Source organism: Schistocerca gregaria, chromosome 3, assembly GCF_023897955.1.
Source record: "Schistocerca gregaria isolate iqSchGreg1 chromosome 3, iqSchGreg1.2, whole genome shotgun sequence".
In the NCBI taxonomy this organism is placed as follows: domain Eukaryota; kingdom Metazoa; phylum Arthropoda; class Insecta; order Orthoptera; family Acrididae; genus Schistocerca; species Schistocerca gregaria.
Window position 1 is genome coordinate 880764628 of NC_064922.1, and position 20717 is coordinate 880785344.

The window sequence follows — 20717 nt, forward strand, 5'->3', positions numbered from 1 at the left end:
TTTTGCAATGTTTGGTTTCAACTCCTTTAACTGGTACCAGTTTTCTAAGGTGTCCAGTGTGCTTATGATGGAGCTCGGAATTTTTTCTGCATCGTCATCTTCAATCGAAACAGAAGTATCGTCTTCAAACTGAACTGATGGGGAATTTATTTTTATGGGTAAGTTATTTACACATAATAGGAACAGGATTGGCCCCAAAATGGAGCCTCAAGATAAGCCCTGTGATACTGCACTCCATTTGGAATCATAATTCACTGCATCTGAGAGGATAGTTACCCTTTGTTTTCTGTTGTGTAAGTATCATGTGAGCCAATTATAAGCATTGTTCTTAATCCTGTATTTGTCTAAAGTGTAGATAGGCAAGAGATGGTTCATGGAATCAAATGCTTTAGTGAGATCATAGAAGATACCTGCAACTTTACTCCTCTGAGCCAATGATTTGCATATCTTTTCAGTAAAGTTATTCACTGCATCCAAAGTGTTTTTTCCTGGTTGATATCGAAACTGGTTTCTTATAATAATATTACTTCATAATAAAATTTTTCACAGCTATTTTCTCTAACACTAAAGAACCTTCTGAACAAGAAGTTGTAGCCCAATTCCAAAACTGAACATTAAGTGCTGGGGTAGTGATATGCTGTTCAAAGGTCTGTGTCAGTAATGCTGTCTTGCACTGGCTGAGACAGAAGATGAAGCAGTAGTCCTATCTCATTTAGGATGACAGTGACATGGATGTTAGTTTTTAAGTATAAAAGTACTAAAAGAAGAAAAAACTACTCCAAATTCAAGATCAACACAAACCAAAGGTGCAGGGAATGATTCCGAAGTGACAATGGACAAACAGTGAAAATTCAGTGTCAGCTATTATAATCAGTGTCAATAAATGGGCTGTTGACATCAGTAGCTCAAAACTGAGGACTGACCCCACCCATGAGGAGGGAAGGGGAAGGAGTTGGTGAGGGCTTGAGCCTCATTCCTTTGATTGACACTTTTGAATAGAGCGAATAAACAAGTAATGTTATGCACAACTTGACTTGAGAACATTAGTGCTTTACTGGCCTTGGTCCTTTTGGAGGTAATATGCTTTGCCTTCCTCCAACCTCAGAACCGACTTACCTAGACTGTTTCGGGAGGGTGGGGATTGGTAGGGGGGCGGGGTCATGGACCTACAGTTCAGTATAAATCATTGCCAGACAAAAAAATTCTAAGATAGTGTGGGGACCGAAGTTTGGACCTTCGGATTGTAGTATGGCACATACCTGCTGAGCATAGCAACAAAACAAAAATAAACAGAATGTGTGTGGCTGTGGTACCACTCTACTTCATTCAAATGCACAGGGCAAGTCAATACACAGCTGATGAGACAGCTACCTATATTTCACCACTGAGATAGGCATAAGCTCCCAGTCAATTGCAAAAACAACAGGAAGTCTCATTTTTCAGTGCACTTCCACTCCATTTCATTAACTTTACTAGCCAATATTTAGTATTTATGAACAAATGAGGCACTGACTTCATGGTTAATGCACAAAATAACTATTTTTTTTTTATGCTTTGCAAGGTCAAAATTTAAGAATACATTGTTATTCAGAATTGGCAACTGATGGCAAATTGTTTTGTTTTTCTATGAAGACAAAAAGAAGAAATGTTATGGAAAAAGTTAATTCAGTCATGCATGGATGGCATAACTGAGATAAACAGAATCAAAATGAACTCTATTTTGAAAACAATAATACTCTGAAGACAGTAATTTTAAGACCTACTTTATTTCTACATCAACACAGGAGATGAATGTCTTGAAGACCACCTAATAAACACACACGTGAAAATATGAATTAACCTATCAGAGTCCAGAACAATATGATTGACATTTTTGAGTCCGAAAATAAAGAATTTCTGTTGTAGGCTGTAGAGGCAGCTGAAATTAGTACCAAGGAGCAAATGTCTCTATATCTACATCCATACTCCACAAGCCACCTGACAGTGTGTGGCGGAGGGTACCCTGAGTACCTCTATGAGTTCTCCCTTCTATTCCAGTCTCGTATTGTTTGTGGAAAGAAAGATTGTCAGTACGCCTCTGTGTGGGTTATAATCTCTCCGATTTTACCCTCGTGGTCTCTTCACGAGATATACATAGGAAGGAGCAATATACTGCTTGACTCCTTGGTGAAGGTATGTTCTTGAAACTTCAACAAAAGCCCATACCGAGCTACTGAGCATCTCTCTTGCAGTCTTCCACTGGAATTTATCTATCATCTCCATAACACTTTCGTGATTACTAAATGATCCTGTAACAAAGCGCTGCTCTCCGTTGCATTTTCTCTATCTCTTCTATCAACCTCATCTGGTACGGATCCCACACCGGTGAGCAGTATTCAAGCAGTGGGTGAGCAAGTGTACTGTAACCTACTTCCTTTGTTTTTGGATTGCATTTCCTTAGGATTCTTCCAATGAATCTCAGTCTGGCATCTGCTTTACCGACGATTAATTTTATACGGTCATTCCATTTTAAATCACTCCTAATGCCTACTCCCAGATAATTTATGGAATTAACTGCTTCCAGTTGCTGACCTGCTATATTGTAGCTAAATAGTAAAGGATCTTTCTTTCTATGTATTCGCAGCACATTATACTTGTCTACATTGAGACCCAATTGCCATTCCCTGCACCATGCGTCAATTCATTGCAGATCCTCCTGCATTTCAGTACAATTTTCCATTGTTACAACCTCTTGATATACTACAGCAATCTCTTGGAATAAGGCATATTTAAGATGATGCTGATGTTACCTGTACAATGAAAGAATAACTTCTAGCTATTGTCAAGCTTCATAAATTTGATGCAAGAAGTAAAGAAGGTACTGTTCTGCAATTCACAGAAAAGGTAAGATTACAGAAGACTAGGCTTACTGGCTTAGTGTTCAATGGCTGCTTTACAATGGCTGGTAAAATTCTTGGTATTCAAGAAAGTATCATGATAAATTTCCAGAAACTGTGCCTGTTCATTGTGGTTCCCATCAGTCAATTAATCGTCAATGATGTTGATAATGTACCAGAAAATACAAGTACAGTTGAAGTGATAAAATGAGTGATCAGATAATTTAAGGACAGCACTCTTAGAAAGATGGAACTTGCAACCCTTGTCTAAAAGACCTGAAAAATGCAAGTCTATATTACTGTTTTCTAAACATTTTATAATGATCAAGGAAATTGTAAGTCATTTCTGTAGTGATCATGAGGTGAAGCCAGAAAGTTATATATTACTGTTTTCTACACATTTTATAATGATCAAGGAAATTGTAAGTCATTTCTGTAGTGATCATGAGGTGAAGCCAGAAAGTTATATATTACTGTTTTCTACACATTTTATAATGATCAAGGAAATTGTAAGTCATTTCTGTAGTGATCATGAGGTGAAGCCAGAAAGTTATACACAAACTTTCCAGTTACGTATTGCAACATTCATTTGTGTGTCAAAATCATATCAAGATATTCCTCATGTCTGGAGGCAGATGCAAATAAATAAGTGTGTGGAGTGTGTGTCTCAGTCTACACACCACCATGTAGAAATAGGAACTTTTAGAGATTTTTTGCAAACACAGAGTCAAATCAAAAGACAAATTTTATGATTTCCATGGAATAAAAAATACATATAAGTTTTTGACGCTCATCATTCGGATGCTCAGAATTTTTGCATGTCAAACTCATCATTTGAACATTCCTATGGCCACTCCACTTGATTATACTGAGTAAAGCTTTTTATTACTTACCTATACTTTCCGGTTATGTCACTTGAATCATGATTTATAGACAACAATGAGACCCCATTGCAAGCAATTTTAAATCATACCAGTGTTACTGAAAATATAAGCATAGGTATTTTCATCAAAGCTGTGAAGGCAATGGCTGAGATTTATGTCGCAGGAAAAATCTGGAAGTAGAAGTTGTTATTTTTTATTGAGAAACAGAGCTGTGATGAAAAAGTGACCTCCTTTCAGAAACAACATTGTTAAGACGATTTGTTAAGATTAGATTAGATTAGTTTCGGTTTAAATTATATGATAATTTGACCAACAGTGTGCACTGCTGAAATGTCATTTAGAACCCTCAGCTGAGTAAAGATGTAGATGAGTTGCACAGTTAGTTAAGAGAGAGAAAAAACACAAGCAAAACTTTCACTTTGCTTTTTACGGAACTACAATACTAGATATCTGTGTAGCATTATCATTTCATGTCACAATATTTTCCTAAACTTGACTGTAACTTTAATTTTTTTTGTTCATTCTTAGCTTCTACATAACAGAAGATAATTGATTCTAAATGTAGTTTTAACGTATAATCTAATATTTATTCTAAATTTCGATAGCACTCTTTATTATTCACTGCAGCATTTGTTCTTTTTTGCATTTCATCTGAATAAATAAATTGAATAGATCAGAAATTTGCATTCTAAAGTTATATTAGTTGTTTCATTATTAATTACCAAACAGTGTCCATTATGTTTCATAAATTTCAGCATTTTCTACATTCCAGCCATGAATACATTAAAGATTTTCTTGCCTTGCCTTAAAAGTCGTCAAATGGATATTGAAAGAAATATCAGTAGAAACAAAAGTGAGAGGTAAAGAATGCTGCTACACAGTACCCAGAAATCTTCAATAGTCCCAGTCTGCTTTGTACTCATTGATATATAATGAGTTAAAAAAGGCTAAAGCTATATATTTCAATTTTGTTTACAAAACAACTTTACCACTTTCAGAATACTCTCTATTATACTAAATACATTTATTCAACCAGAGATTCAATTTTAACAAACATTCTAATACTTATCTGTAGGGGTGACAGCCAATTTCTCTGTCATTTTTTTTCCTTGGCTGCTTCTCATCATCAAATTGGTGTCCTTTCATGCCTCTCTTCATCCACTGAAACAAGAAGAAATTTCACAAAGCTGGGTCAGGCAACTAAGTTACATGGGAAAAGGGAACCATATTCTTTTTGACCAACAACTGGGACATTGTGATGGCTGTGTGAACTGTTTGAAAAACCCGTCTCCTCCTGCCACAAGTTCAGTCTTTTTAGACCTTTACTGTTCTGCAGTCATCTCAGAACCTCCAAATAAAAAAGCTTAGATAGGGCCTGAGCTGCTAGTGAAAATTCTAATTACGCTATCAGCCTCACAGCATAAAAAAGTACTGTCATAATGTTTAGCTTCTCTTGATGAATTTGTTTAGTATGAAATGACAGTGACACTTCCCATTAGCTTCCCACACTTCTAAACATCCCTAGGTCCACTGTTTCCAATGTGATAGTGAAGTGGAAATAGGAAGGGACACATTAAAGCACAAAAGCTTACAGGCAAACCTCGTCTGTTGACTGACAGAAACCCCCAACAGTTGAAGAGGGTCATAAGGTGTAATAAGCGGACATCTATACAGACCATCATAGAGGAATTCCAAACTGCATGAGTATCCAGTACAAGTTCTATGACAGTTAGAAGGGAAGTGAGAAAACTTGGATTTCATGGTCAAGCGGCTGCTCATAAGCCACACACCATGCCAGTAAATGCCAAACGACACTTCACTTCGTGTAAGGAGCATAAACATTGGATGATTGAACAGTGGAAAAACATTGTGTGGAGTGACAAATCATGGTACAAAATGTGGCGATCCATTGGCAGGATGTGGGTATGGTGAATGCTCGGTGAACATCATCTGCCAGCGAGTGTAGTGCCAACAGTAAATTTCAGAGATGGTGGTGTTATGGCGTGGTCATGTTTTTCATGGAGGGGGCTTGCACCCCTAGTTGTTCTGCATGGCACTAGAACAGCACAGGCCTACATTGATGTTTTAAGCACCTCCTTGCTTCCAACTGTTGAAGAGCAACTAGGGGATGGCGATTGCATCTTTCAACACAATCGAGCTGCTGTTGATAATGCATGGCCTGCGGTGGAGTGGTTACACAACAATAACATCCCTGTAATGGCCTGTACAGATTCCTGGCCTTAATCCTGTAGAACACCTTTGTGATGTTTTGGTATGTCAACTTCATGCCAGGCCTCACTGACCAACATTGATACCTCTCCTCAGTGCAGTACTCCATGAAGAATGGGCTGCCATTCCCCAAGAAATCTTCCAGCACCTGGCTGAATGTATGCTTGCATGAGTGGAAGCTGTCATCAAGGCTAAGTGTGGTTCAACACCATATTAAATTCTAGCATTACTGATGGAGGGTGTCACAAACTTGTAAGTCTTTTCAGCCAAGTGTCCGGATACTTTTGATCACATAGTGTATCATTACATTTGAGTTCTGAAGATTCAATAACAAATGGCTGTTAAGGATATTGGACAGCAGTTTTGTGAGACACTCCTGTTACCCTATGGGTGTGACCTGTGCTTTTATCAAACCATTGAGCCTGGTTTTTTTTTAAGCGATCTGCAGTAGACTATGGATAAAAGAGGGGCTAACTATCCACGAATTCATTACCAGATCTGATACATATTCCATTGGGTCCTTGAACTTTGTTAATTTTAACACTTAAGTTTTTTCACAACACCTCTGGCAGTAATATCTACATCACTCATATTTGCAGTGGTGCAAGAATTAAATTGGGGCAATAACTTCGGATTTTCATTTGTAAAGGAATATTAGAAAACCAATTTCAGCATTTCTGCTTTTGCTTTGCTACCCTCTCTTTCAATCACTGTCTTGTCCATGAGTGTCTTGCCCTGACTTGGTACCACATATACAACACATATGATCATAATTTCTTGGGGGTTTCGTGAGAGATCCTTTGATAATTTTCTGCTACCGCAGTCACATTTCACTCTTGACAGATAAATGCATTTCATTCAGCATTTTCTTATCTCTACCCCAATGCTCTTTTTCTTTAGATATTGCTGTACAATAATTATATCCCTCTAATCATGAACTGTTCTATTAGGTACACATGTATAAAGTGCATGGTCAATTGTTCTTCCAAACCTGTCCCACAGTTCATCTATATCCTCCTCTCTCGGACTAAACATTTTGGGTTCATTATTGAGGTGTGACATGTGTACATGGTCAACTATTCTTCCAAACCTGACGCACAGTTCTTCTATGTGCTTCACTGTAGAACTAAATATTTCAAGCTCTTTATTGACACTGCTTCCTCTTTATAGTTCGCTGAAAATAAAATCTGTAATTATTGTTGTTACAATTGGCTCATAGTTAATGACGTAAGTGTCGATCTGGGTACCCCAAAGAGGTCAGGTCTATTTGTTGCTGTTAGATCCTATATATTCCCACCATGAATGTGCTTCCAAATAATCGGTTCTGGGTAGTTCTCAGAGAATGCATTTAGTGTAATGTTTCACAGGACATCTTGTCTTGCCCACCACTTACAAAATTATAATTAGCCACTTGATTGTTGGATGATTAACCCCTCTCCAGTAGTGAACTCAGGTTTTCTCTAAAAAATTGTATCACATCTAGATGGAAGTCTGGTGATTGATGGAAGGATCTGGTTTACATCCTACCTTGATAATGAGTCTTGCCCAGAAAATCTCAGATGTACCTTCATTGTATACCTTGGCAGATCTGAGTATCTTATTTACTGTGACAAATACACCACCTCCATTTACCATTAACCTCTCCTTTCAATACACACTTAAAGTTTCTCCAAAAATCTTACTGCTTTCAATTTTGGGTTTTAATCAGCTTTTTGCAGCTAGTATTATGTGAGCTCACTGCTTTTTTAGGAGCAGTTCAGGCTCTGACACACTATAATGAACATTTCAGCAGATAATCATTAGGATTTTAAATACACTCACCTGTAGGGGACATTTATTTCGACCTTATACTGACATTTCTGGGCCCCTACAGCTGTCATTATTTGGATTGACTGACACACACACACACACACACACACACACCAGGGTAGTGGCATCAGATATGTAGTGCACACCTGTCCCATTTAGGAGGACTCTACAGTTGTCAGTCCCTTGGTACAAGTCCAGGAAGTCATAGCTTAGCTAGACATACGCTATGTGATCAAAAGTATCCATACACCTGGCTGAAAATGAATTACAAGTTCGTGGCACACTCCACCAGTAATGCTGGAATTTAATATGGTGCTGGCCCACCCTTAGCCTTGATGACAGCTTCCACTCTCGCAGGTATATGTTCAGTCAGGTGCTGGAATGTTCCTTGGAAATAGCAGCCCACTCTTCATGGAGTGCTGCACTGAGGAGAGGTATCAATGTTGGGAGGTGAGGCCTGGCACGATGTCGGCGTTCCAAATCATCCCAAAGGCGTTATATGGGATTCAGGTCAGGACTCTGTGCAGGCTAGTCCATTATGGGGATGATATTGTCATGAAACCACTCTGCCACAGGCTGTGCATTATGAACAGGTGCTTGATCGTGTTCAAAGATGCAGTCACCATCCCCAAGTTGCTCTTGAACAGTCGGAAGCAAGAAGGTACTTAAAACGTCAATTTTACACCTCTGCTGTGATAGCGCCATGCAAAACAACAAGGGGGTCGAAGCCCCTCCATGAAAAATATGACCACACCATAACACCACCACCTCCAAATTTTACTGTTGGCACTACACACGCTGGCAGATGACATTCAGTGGGCATTCGCCATACCCACACCCTGCCATTAGATCGCCACATTGTGCACCATGATTCGTCACTCCACACAATGTTTTTTCCACTTTAAATCATCCAATGTTTATGCTTCTTACACCAAGCAAGGCGTACTTTGGCATTACCGGCGTGATGTGTGGCTTATGAGCAACCACTCGACCATGAAATCAAAGTTTTCTCACCTCCCGCCTACTGTCATAGTACTTGCAGTGGATCCTGATGCAGTTTGGAATTCCTGTGTGATAGTCTGGATAGATGTCTGCCTATTACACATTATGACCTCCTTCAACCGTCAGCGGTCTCTGTCAGTCAACAAATGAGGTCGGCCTGTATGCTTTTGTGCTGTGCGTTTCCCTTCACTACCAAACTGGAAACAGTGGACCTAGGGATGTTTAGGAGTGTGGAAATCTCGTGCACAGATGTATGACACAAGTGACACTCAATCACCTGACCACGTTCGAAGTCTGTGAGTTCCACGGAGCACCCCATTCTGCTCTGTCATGATGGCTAATGACTGCTGAGGTCGCTGATATGGAGTAATTGTGCACATTGCACCTAATATGAAAAACATATGTTTTAGGGGTGTCCAGATACTTTTGATTACATATTGTAGAACCCTCAAAGTCTTTTGTTAAGTCATTTCTCTCACTTCAAAACCAGGGGGGGGGGGGGGGGGGGCATAATCTGTTCTGATGACAGTGCTGCAAATTATGATTTTCGTTGAAACTCTGTTAGCAAGGCTGGTGTTCTCAATCTTCCTATACTATACTTAATGTCCGACTGACCGTGTGTTCTATTCTTTCAAATAGGTGGTCAGCGCTCCCCAATACTTGCTGCAATCACACACATTCACGTTGCATGTATGATAGTAGGTAAAAAGAAGGATATGAAGAAAGACACAAAGAAGTGTGAAAAGTCCGATAGCAGTGCTAATTTTGGCAGCTCTTGGGGAAGTCATATGCTAAGATGAGAAGCAGCTATATCAGATTTGGTAAGTTTGTGATTGCACTAACATTGACATATTACTCAATGAAAGTTTTTGTCAGGCTGACCACCAATCTGTGCTAACATTTATTTTTTATACATTGTAGTGATCTACATGAGGAAACAACAACCCTTGAGCTAAGTGCATAGTGTGACTACTTTGAAGAGTTTGCCAGTCAGCAATTTTGATCAAAGGTCCACATTATCAAACATCAGAACTCATAAAAAGGTTAGAACATCAGTTTTTACATGGCTTCTGTCTAAAAGCTATTCAAATGATTTATTTTTAATTTTTCAAAGCTTTCTTATAATGCAAAAGCAGTGAATGTATGAAAATTGTATGCCACAGTACTCCTTTCATACATTATATTCAGAATAAGCTAACAGCAAACATGAAACACCTTAGACTCAATAATTATGATACAATTGTATTAACAGTGATCCACTGTGTACAAAGTCCTATACTGTTCCTCCAGGGTATATATGTGACTAATTGGTATGTTTCAGTCATATTTTAATTACTCTTAACATTAGAGTTATCTCATTCCCATGTGTAATGATGAAACTACTTAATTTTTTTATTCCACTTCAAGTTGAAATTTTTTCATTTGACTAGTATACAAAGAAAGCTGCAGAGATAGCCAGTTTGTCATACACAATTTTTCCCCCAATAAAAAATCATGAGTTTACAACTAGAGATCAGATATTAGCTTTGTATACCCACTTTAAAGACATGAGCAAATCCTATAACATCATCTCTGTCCATGTGCTCAGAGACTTGTCTTGTGAGTCTCTGCCGCCACCCATTTAAATGGGAACTCATCACTTGAGTTTGTTGTTGGGCAAAAGTGGATCTGACCCATGTATAAAGGAGAGTGCACTTAACGAGCGATGTTTCGCATAATGAGTGACGATTTAGTGTGGCACCACCAGCCATTCCTACATGACGGCGGAAACGTTCAACAATATGAATATGTTTCATTATCAGAAGCAGTATGTGCATAATGCCTTTAGTACATACTGCAGTCTGCATTTAGCACTCTTTCTGTTACCATCTTAGTACAGCTTGTGGTCATACATTTTTGTAAACTTGTGTTTACACAGAGTTTCTTAGTGTGCAAATTTTAATAACCTTCACAGAAATGTCCCCAAAGATAGAGCTACAAGAAGATGACCTTATAAGAAAGAAAATTACCTTTGAAATGAAATGTAAAGTCATTGAAAAATGTGAACATGGTGTGAGCGTTGCTGATTTAGCATGAACACACAATGAGTCTACATCCTCAAGAACAAGGACAAGATTAAGGAAATAGATGCTTCAAGGAGTGACAAGAGTATCTAAACAATGGTTTCATATTCTGTGCAATGTCGAAAGGTTGCCCCTTATATGGATAAATGAAAAGCAATTGGAAGGTGACACTATTAACGAGAACATCATTTGTCAGAAGGCAAGAATGATTTTTATGGACCTTGTTAGGAAGGCCCCAGGATCATCAGCAGCCGAAGAATTGTTTAAGGGAAGCCATGGGTGGTTCAAGAAGTTTAAGGAAAGAACTGGCATCCAGTATGTTGTGAAGTATGGCAAAGCAGCCAACTCCAACACAAAGGCAGTAGAGAACTTCATCAGGAACTTCAAGATGATTATCTGCTGCAACAGATTTTTAATTGTGACAAGACGGGTATACTGTGGAGAAAGAAGTCAACGTGTACCTTTATAACAACAAACGAGAATGCATTGCCTGGTCACAAGTCAATGAAAGACCATCTCACACTGCTACTCTGTGCCTATAAAGGCAGCATTTTGCAAATTAAACCACTACTTGTTTACCATTCAGAAATTCCATGAACCTTCAAGAAGTATTAAATGCTGAAGAGCAGATTAAATGTGATGTGGAGGTCCCACAACAAGGCTTGGGTGACATGGGATTTCTTTGTGATTGTATCAATGAAGTGTTTTGTCTTTTGATGAAAAAACTATATGCTTGAGATGAATCTACCATTCCGTGTGTTACTTGTTATGGACAATGCTCCTGCCCATTCTCCAGGCCTACACGACCACCTCCTTGAAGAATTTGAGTTCATTAAGATCCAATTTCCACCTTTTAAAACCACACCATTATGCCAGCCTATGGATCCAAATTATTTCTAATTTTAAGAAGCTCTACACTATAGCACTCTTTGAGCATTGCAGTGAGTTGATTGAAGTTACCAATCTCACTCTCAGGGTGTTTTGGAAATATCACATTAAGAATGTTGCATGCATGATAAAAAAAAGGCATGGGAAGGGGTTCCGTAGAGAACTCCCAGTTCTGCTTGGAAGAAGCTTTGGACTGAGTGCACTGTCAAATGTGGCATTTGAGTCAGTCTCTGTGGGGCCTGTAGTCAATGAAATTGTGCCTTTGGTCAAGAGCTTGGGACTAGAAGTGGATAACAATGAGATTGATGAGCTGGTAGAAGATCACAGCCAGGAAATGACCTCCAAAGAACTTATGGAGTTGCAGTGTATTTCACAGCACAAAGTTGTGGAGAAGAGTTCTTCAGAGGAAGAGGAGGAAGAGGCAGTAATAGCAAAGCAGCAATCTTCTGGCCCAATAAGAGAAATGCTGAAAGCATGGGAATCAGTTGCATTACACTGAAACTCATCACTCCAATAAAGCAGTGGCTATGCGTGCTACAAATTTGACAATAATGCTGTATCACATTTTTGCCAAGTGTTGAAGTGTTGGCCAAAACAATTAACTATAGACAGCTTCCTAGTAAAAAAGAATTATTTATGTATCGTGACTATTAAAGTATATAATACTGTATGTATAATTTCCTTTGAATAAAAGGCCTGAATAAGATAAAAATTTTAGTACTTTTTCTGCATGGGAGGCATTATAGTATTTTAAATTCATTTATATGGGATGAATTGTTTCAATTAACAAGTGTTTCACACTTGCTATCTAAGGTTCCACTGTACATATTTATGGGATGTGTAACAGTTATGTTAGCATACACAGACTTTTGAGGTGTTACCAAATCTGTGATGAATGTTCAAGAAAACATGATACATGGACGAAGTGCTTTCTCTAAATGTTGATTAATTATAAAATAAATTTACAACTGTCTTCGAAAAAATTAAAAAAATGAATTGTAAGTTGCACAACTCGCTGTCAGTCCATAAATGCAAGTTGCCATGACCAAAAGAATGTGGAAATAGTGTGCTTTTTGATTGCAGGGACATAACAGTAATGTTACTCTACTCTGTGCCTAGTTTTCATTTGATGCAGCTCGTATGTTTTCTCCTGGTGGACGTGGATAAAACAAGAACATAACCAATTTGTTTGCACTGCACAGAAATTGTGTTTTTTTGTCTGAAGTGTGAACCATAGCATGGAACTTATTCCAGACATCACTCCTCACTCATTTGCAGTTGTATATACTGCATCACTTAATCCTCGTATTGCACTCTCCACAATCTCCAAAACACACCTTCGTTAAATGCTATCTGATTCCTACAACTGATCATTTCACTTGTCTATTTTACAACAGCAAGACCATGTACTCAGCTTCCGCACTAAGTCACGATTAGCCTTACACTCCTGCACACTTCAGTAAAGGAAAACAAGCTGACATATATGAAGGGACCACAGGGCCTCATTTCTCAGGCTCATCATACTTGCAGACAAACAGTGTGATGGAAGAAAGGTGGCCATGATTTGCAAAATATTTAGCCCACGACATTAGACTCATATTCACTCTATTTCTGACTTATATTTACAGCTAATGTTATGTTCCTACTCATCATTTATCCTTGCCAGCAATGCCTGCTTAAGGCTACACTGGAACAACACTACAATTCTTTCTGTGCCTATTGAGAACACTCCATGTAGAGTAATATTCTGAACAAATAATACTCAATTCAGTCACAGGTCCAGTAAAACAGTCCATATAAATTTATTTTCTTTAGCAGACAAGAGTGTAGTATTGAGATGAAAGCCTCTATAGGATTAGAAATGAATTTTACTTGGATGTCTTACTCTCCCCACTTGACATCTACAAACTCATAGTCTTTCTTCATTATAACCCTTATTTATTTGTAGAAAATCAATTTCAACATCATTACAATGTTAATTTCTTCGTATTCTGTTGGCCTCATGCTGCTGTTCATAGCCAGTTATAAACTGGGCTATAAATAATGGTGCAAGACTGGAAAAATTTCACGGTCTGGTTGGAGTTCAGGCAAAGAGTACAAATAATAGCAAAACTCACAGCATGTGAAGTAGATGGGAAGAAGTCAGCCATCAAAATATCATGTGTAAAACTTAAATAATTACAGCACAGAATTACTCAGGGTGATTACTGTTGTGCAAAAGCAACTTTGATACAGTCTCATGTAGAAATTCTGAGAGATATGTTAGCTCATTCCCTCAGAAAGATTTCAGTAGCACAGACTTTTTCCCCCATCAGAGTCCTTACTACTTTGCAAAAATTTTCAAGTTTTAACACATGTGAATCAGCTAAAATTTGAAGCACCTCTATTACACATCTGCTTTCATACACTGCAAATTAGTACAAAGTGCATGGCAGAATGAACTTTCTGATCAACCATATATAAGGGTTTTTTCACATTCTATTCATCTGTGAGAGTTATTAGCTGACTTCTAATTTCGTAATTTCTGCAGAATGTTCATAGTTTCTGTTGCAAAAATTGATTATTGAAATTTTGCAAGTGGGTTTTATCGAGCTGTATGATGCCTTTCTCTGAACTTCTTCCAGATAAGATTTTTCAAAATTTCACAGAATATCCAGTCAAACAAACTTGTGAAAATTCCCACTTCTTCGTCTATGACTGATGTCCCCTATTTGTCTGATGTGGTATGGATCATACACATTTAATGAGTATCCCTCTAAATGCAGTACACATTTGTGTAATAAATCAGTGAAGCTAACAATGCTTCACAATTGCTAAATGTGTACGGGACTGGAAGACTGATTAGGAATTGAAGTCACTTATACTGAATAGGAAGTAGATCAGTTGGGATTATTGGTATATGAGGTGTGAGAGAGAGATCTCCAGCTGATGGGCCTGTGAGGATAGGGGCTTCAGTGACAGTATTACAAATAGTTTTAATCTGCAAATGGGTAGAGTTACAAAATTTGGATGATTCAGATTCCATTGCAGTATTCTAATCATAACTCAATAAGCCCGAAATACAACTTTTCTGTTTTCTGTAAAACTGACAGTTAGGAAGAAAACAAAATAGAACACTGTTGAAAGAATATATATTTGGGGAAACAATTAGTCTAATGGTTTAAACAGTCAGCTGTTGTAGTTAAAACTGACTGCAAAAAAGAAAATGAAACAGCACATTTTCACAACACAGCATTTTCTTTTTCACATTTGGTTTTAGCAGAAAACCTGTACACTATCATTTAAAAAGTATGTAGCCTATGTCCGCTTGCATGTTTATTAGTGTATCATGTAAAAAGTTGAAATAAATTGGTCAAGAATGTTTTGAGATTTTTTCTGACAACATTCCTTCATTATATATCGAATGTATTACATTTATATAACATGTTTATTAGAGTATCACGCAAAAATTTGATATAAATCAGTGAAGTACTTTTCAAGACTTTTGGTAACAATGTTAAATGAGGACGTGTCTTAAATAGTATTACAGATCTCTCTTTGTTGAAAAACTATGGTTTTTCACTACCCTACCAACGAATAGAAAACTGCAATTTTCTTCACCTCTGTCTCAATTTTACAGAGTCAAACAAAGGAGACATACTATAATGTAATTGGATAGATAAAAAAATATGGAAGTTTTTAGAGCCAGTGGCTCCTCCTCCTGGCAGAAGGGTTGAAGGGGAAGGAGGAAGGGTGAAGAAAAATGGCTGGTGAGGTTTAGGTAATGGGTCAGAGTTTGGAAAAGTCACCCAGAACCATGGGTCAGGTGAGACTTACCAGACCGGATGAGAAGGAAAGACTGATTGTTGGGGACTGCACCAGATGAGATTATTTCAAAACGCTGTCTAGAAATTATATAAAGAAAACAAACTAAGTAATAAAACACAAAAAGAAAACTGTAATAGAATACACTAACAAAAATCTTGTCCAGTGTAGTCCCCAACGATCAGTCTTTCCTTCTCATCCTGTCTGGTATATCTCTCCAGACTTGGGGTTCTGGGTGACTTCTCTGAACTCTACCCCTTTTCCTAAAGATCATTGGTCCTTTTCCTTTATCCTTCTTCCTTCCCATTCAAGCATTCTGCCAGAAGTAGTTGCCACTGGCTCTGAAAGCATGTATGTGTAATACCTTTTATATCTGTGTTTTCCTGCTGATGCTTGGTGAGTAGATTTATCCATCCAATTAAAAGAGAACAGACTGTATCTTTAAACATTGTCACTCCTAGGTACTTGTATTATATGACTGACTGGTTGTGATACCTTATATATAGAAATATAAAGTGCACAATTTGACATTTCTTTACACTAAGATCTGTTTGTCAGGACCTTAAATGGGTATTAATCATGTTGTTATTAGATAAAAACTGTAGATAACTATTTCTGTGAAAAGCCATAGAATGCAATAAGCTGCTAGGTCATTGCTGTATAACGTGAATAGATAACCTTATCAAATTTATGTGTGGCACACCAGATATTACTTCTGTGTCTGTAGACTCCATTCAGACACCGCTGTATGCTGCCTGCCTAGAATTTTGCAGTCCACACACACATTTGGTTACTTACTCCAAACTAGCTGTTACCTACAGTTGCACTTGTGTATCAGTAGTTTTTTATGATGAATAATTGTGATTAAATAAGCTACTATAAGTACAATAACATTAGCTGACCTCATGTGTGTGTCTGTTAAGGTAAGCATAGCATGTGACGTGTGCCCTGCTCTCTCCCCTCCGAAGTTGTTCTAACGCACAATGGTGTGGCAGTCACAGTGTCACTGCCAAGTAGTCCGTACATAAGGGCATGGGCAGGAGCGAGCTAAGTTCATCAAAATCACTTCATTGGTTTAGTCATGAAAACATAACAGAATTACTTTCACATTTATAATATAAGTAGGATAAAACTAAGTTATGATTTTTTTGCATGATATGATTTTGATGAAATAAAACTATGTTGTCCCAAGCTACACCCAAGTTAACTGTGAAAACCCCATGAAAATATGTCTGGCGGTTTTAGAGTTAGCATGTTCAAAGAGACAGACACAATGGTTTTTATACTTTTATTATTAGTATAGATTAAGAAGTGTCCTATCATAGGTTCTGCTGTGATCATAAATAAGAAATTTTACAAAAGTCACTTCAGAATGTTTGATCAGACCCCTGACAATAACTAGTGTGTCCTGGCACTTTGTTATTGTGAACCATGGATAGATTATTTTTCTGACCATCAGTTGCTTTTATTTTAAACCCTAATATTGATCAGTTTCACACACACACACACACACACACACACACACACATCCATCGCACATGTGTGTGTGTGTGTGTGTGTGTGTGTGTGTGTGTGTGTGTGTGTGTGTGTGTGTACCTGTCCCTTTTCCCCCCTAAGGTAAGTCTTTCCACTCCCGGGATTGATTGGAATGACTCCTTATCCTCTCCCTTAAAACCCACATCCTTTCGTCTTTCCCTCTCCTTCCCTCTTTCCTGACGAAGCAACCGTTGGTTGTGAAAGCTTGAAATTTGTGTGTGTGTTTTTATTGTTTATATTGTCTCTATCAACATACCAACGCTTTCGTTTGCTAAGTTACAGCTTCTTTGTTTTTAGATATATTTTTCCAATGTGGAATGTTTCCCTTTATTATGTTCATATAACATAATTTTCTATTCTCAAATGTTGTGCATACCAATTGTTTTGAAAGAGATGGGATTTTTGAATATTTGCCTCCACAAAACTTATGTCAGGCTCTGTAATATTGTCTCATTTCTGTGTTCCTTTAAACTTATTTTCAGTCTCTTGCCTTTTGATTTTTCCTAGCAGTCTCATCATATTCCTTGGCTCCCTGAATGTCAGAGGACTTTCTGGTTTGTGGGAAGAATCTAGGATTGGTCAATATAGAACCAGCTGCTACACTAAGCAATTACTGTCAGTAATAATAGTTACCAAATTTTTATCTGTTTATGACTTCTGTATTTCAGATTTCATTAATGTTTCAGGTTCATCTGTTGATGGCACAAACAGTTTATGACTGCAGGGCTATTGAACTTCTGGCTAACATTGTTATATCAACAAAGTAAGTGCTAGGACAGAAACTCCATTTTATCTAAAATAAAAGCGAAAAATGGACTCTGATGATTTGTATCATTGTTACCACATAGTGTGTTGGTACAGACAATTGAGTATTTGTGATTTGTTTTGATGTACACTTGCTGTAGCTGAGTGCTATGAGCTATACAAAATAAACTTACGGCTATTAGAATTCTTATTGTTATATTAATTTAATTACCAAGATAGAAAACCTTTGTAACATTTACACACAATTGACTGAAATATATTGATACTGATAAATGATCATTTTACTATTTTTTTTTTCCAAACAGGTGCTCAACAGATATCCCATACTGCTGTAATAACACATATCGGTGCTGTGTGTACAACAGAAGGCACGAAGAACTTTGGGAAACCTGGTACTTCTGGTAATCTCAATTAAAATATAACACATAAAAAATATAAATGACATTCTTTTACTGTTTTGTGAATAATAAAGTGATTTTCAACACAGGTTAGGCATTACACTGATTGCCCTGTTTGTGCTGACATCTGCACTCTCATATGCTGTGGCATACTTCAAAAGAAAGCAACAAAATTTGATCCGCATCCACAATGTGGCTACTCCCAGCAGTCCACCAATCAGCACTGTCAGTGGACCTGGAGGAATAATACAGCCCAAGATCGATTACAGCAACAAGGGTTCACATTTGCGTGCCACAGCATTCATAACAAGGTCGGAATGACTGCTTGCTTATTACTTACACCTGAGGCAATTTAAACTTTTGCAGTTTAGAAGTAGCAAAAACACTCTGAAAACCAAGCCCATGCTGTTGCGTTGAATGCCCACCAGACTAAATTGAACAAGATGACCAATAGGCAGTGGCAGTGCTTATGAAACACTGCAACAGCCAAGATAGAATCACCTGTAGTTCCTCCCATGAATGCTTCGGCCTACAGCTCTCACTGCAGCCAAGATAATTACAGCTGCACAACTTCTGATCCATCAGTCTGGTTTTTGCTTCTGTTGTGTATAGTTGCTACCACACCTGACCCCAGATTGTCTCTACTATGTTACTGCATAGTCTTGGTGTCTAGCTTGGTCACTCTTTGTAATTTATTTGTCGTTCACTTGTCCATCTCGTGTGATAACCTAGAACACTATGACACTTCTTGTTTGTTCCTTGCTTTGACCTTGCGTCCTCCCTGACCGCGGTCTCTGATTGGTTCTTCCCATTCCATTGGAGATTCCACTGCCTTGTGACTACAGCACTTCCCATGCACCATTCAGGAAGGGCACAAAAAAATGGGGAGTATGGGAACAAAGTTACTCTTTGCACACACTCTGTAAGGTGGCTTGTAGAGTATACAAGATAGGACCTTAAATTAACTGAGACTTATTTGTTGTGATGGAGGGAAAGTAATAATGTATTCTCCTGCTTATTGCTTCAATTCTGCTGCACACTCTTTCGAATTAGTTGAGCAACCATCATCTAGGAAGAAGTGCCAGGTGAATTGTAATGATTGTTTCCATAAACACTTTTCACATGTTCAGTGATATGGAGGCCATGCATTCCTGGATAAACAGAGGAACAAATCCAATGAGCATTTGAGTGGAGACCCCACAAGTCTACGCATCATGCTAGCCAAGAACTTGCAACACCAGACGTGACAGTGTGACATGTGTTATGGCAACGTTTAGTTCTCAAACCATACCAATTACAACTGGTACACGCTCTTTGACATACTGACAAAGTGAAGAGCGAATGGACTTCAGCAATGCTATTCTAGAGGACATGGAACATAACACTTTTATGTGATGGTTGATATTCAGTGATGAGCCAACTTTCCATATTAGCAGTAAGGTTCACCGTCGTAATGTGCATATATAGGGAGGCTTGAAAATTCTCATGAAACAATTGAACACGAACGTGATTCACCAAAAGTGAGTGTTTTTTGTGCTGTTTTGCAAAGCAAGGATTATGGACACTACTTTTTTGAGGAAGAAACCATAACAGGACAATCATATCTTGCAATGCTACGGAACTGGTTATTCCCACAACCTGACTCTGACAATTTCGTCTATCAGCAAGATGGAACACCACCGCAATGGCACAACAATGTGCGCAGTTTCCTCAATGGCAACATGCCTCAATGTTGGATAGGGTATACAGGACCACAGGACCAGGCTTTATACTCTTGGCCTCCTAGGTCCCCTGACTTAACACCATGTGATTTCTTCCTGTGCAGATATGTTAAACAGTGTGTATTAGTTCCTCCCTTACCTCATGGCATTGATGAACTAAAAACCAGAATATCAGCTTCTGTAGCTTCAGTGACAGAGACATCTTATGCTCGGTTTGTGATGAAATCGGCTATCGGCTAGATGTTGTCCATGCAGCCAATGGAGGACATATTGAACATTTATGATGGATTTTTATAAAATTCTGTCTTTTCTGAGTAATTTATTATGCAATTTGTTGGTATTAAGCCCTTCTTCCTAATAAATAATTCATTTAAAGTCGGGTTATTCTTTTTGGGACACACTGTATGACGCTCTATTCAATTTATTTTGTCTAGACATCACTTTTTTGTGATTCTCTTAAGTTGTTCTTTTTTTAATGACCACATTCATTTTTTTTAACAATAAGATTATAGGATGGTTTTAGATTTTAAAGGAATTCGGTGCGGGAAAGTATTTGGAAAAAACACTGAAAACAACTCGGTATCCGATGGTCGTTACTCTGTCCATTAACTCAGAATATTAGCGTCCATGGGGGATATACAGTTTTACATCCTTTACATTGTATTTCCCCTTCTGTAATCCAGTTGTGGGATCTACTAAAAATAACGTCTTAGGATGGACCACAGTTTGTACCCGGTATGGT

At 38.0% G+C, this 20717-nt stretch overlaps 1 protein-coding gene across 2 annotated transcripts in view; it reads left to right on the plus strand.

Annotated features, from left to right (window-relative positions):
• LOC126355028 (uncharacterized) overlaps positions 1-20717 on the plus strand; it is a 41927-nt gene that overhangs the window by 10928 nt on the left and 10282 nt on the right. The window contains exons 2-6 of one of the 2 annotated variants that reach the window (XM_050005174.1): positions 9440-9621; positions 9722-9843; positions 17778-17854; positions 18162-18257; positions 18344-18565. In XM_050005174.1, the coding sequence (XP_049861131.1) occupies positions 17790-17854; positions 18162-18257; positions 18344-18565 (383 nt within the window). In that variant the 5' untranslated portion in view covers positions 9440-9621; positions 9722-9843; positions 17778-17789. The remainder of the gene's footprint in view (positions 1-9439; positions 9622-9721; positions 9844-17777; positions 17855-18161; positions 18258-18343; positions 18566-20717) is intronic. The other variant, XM_050005176.1, reaches the window with a different exon arrangement.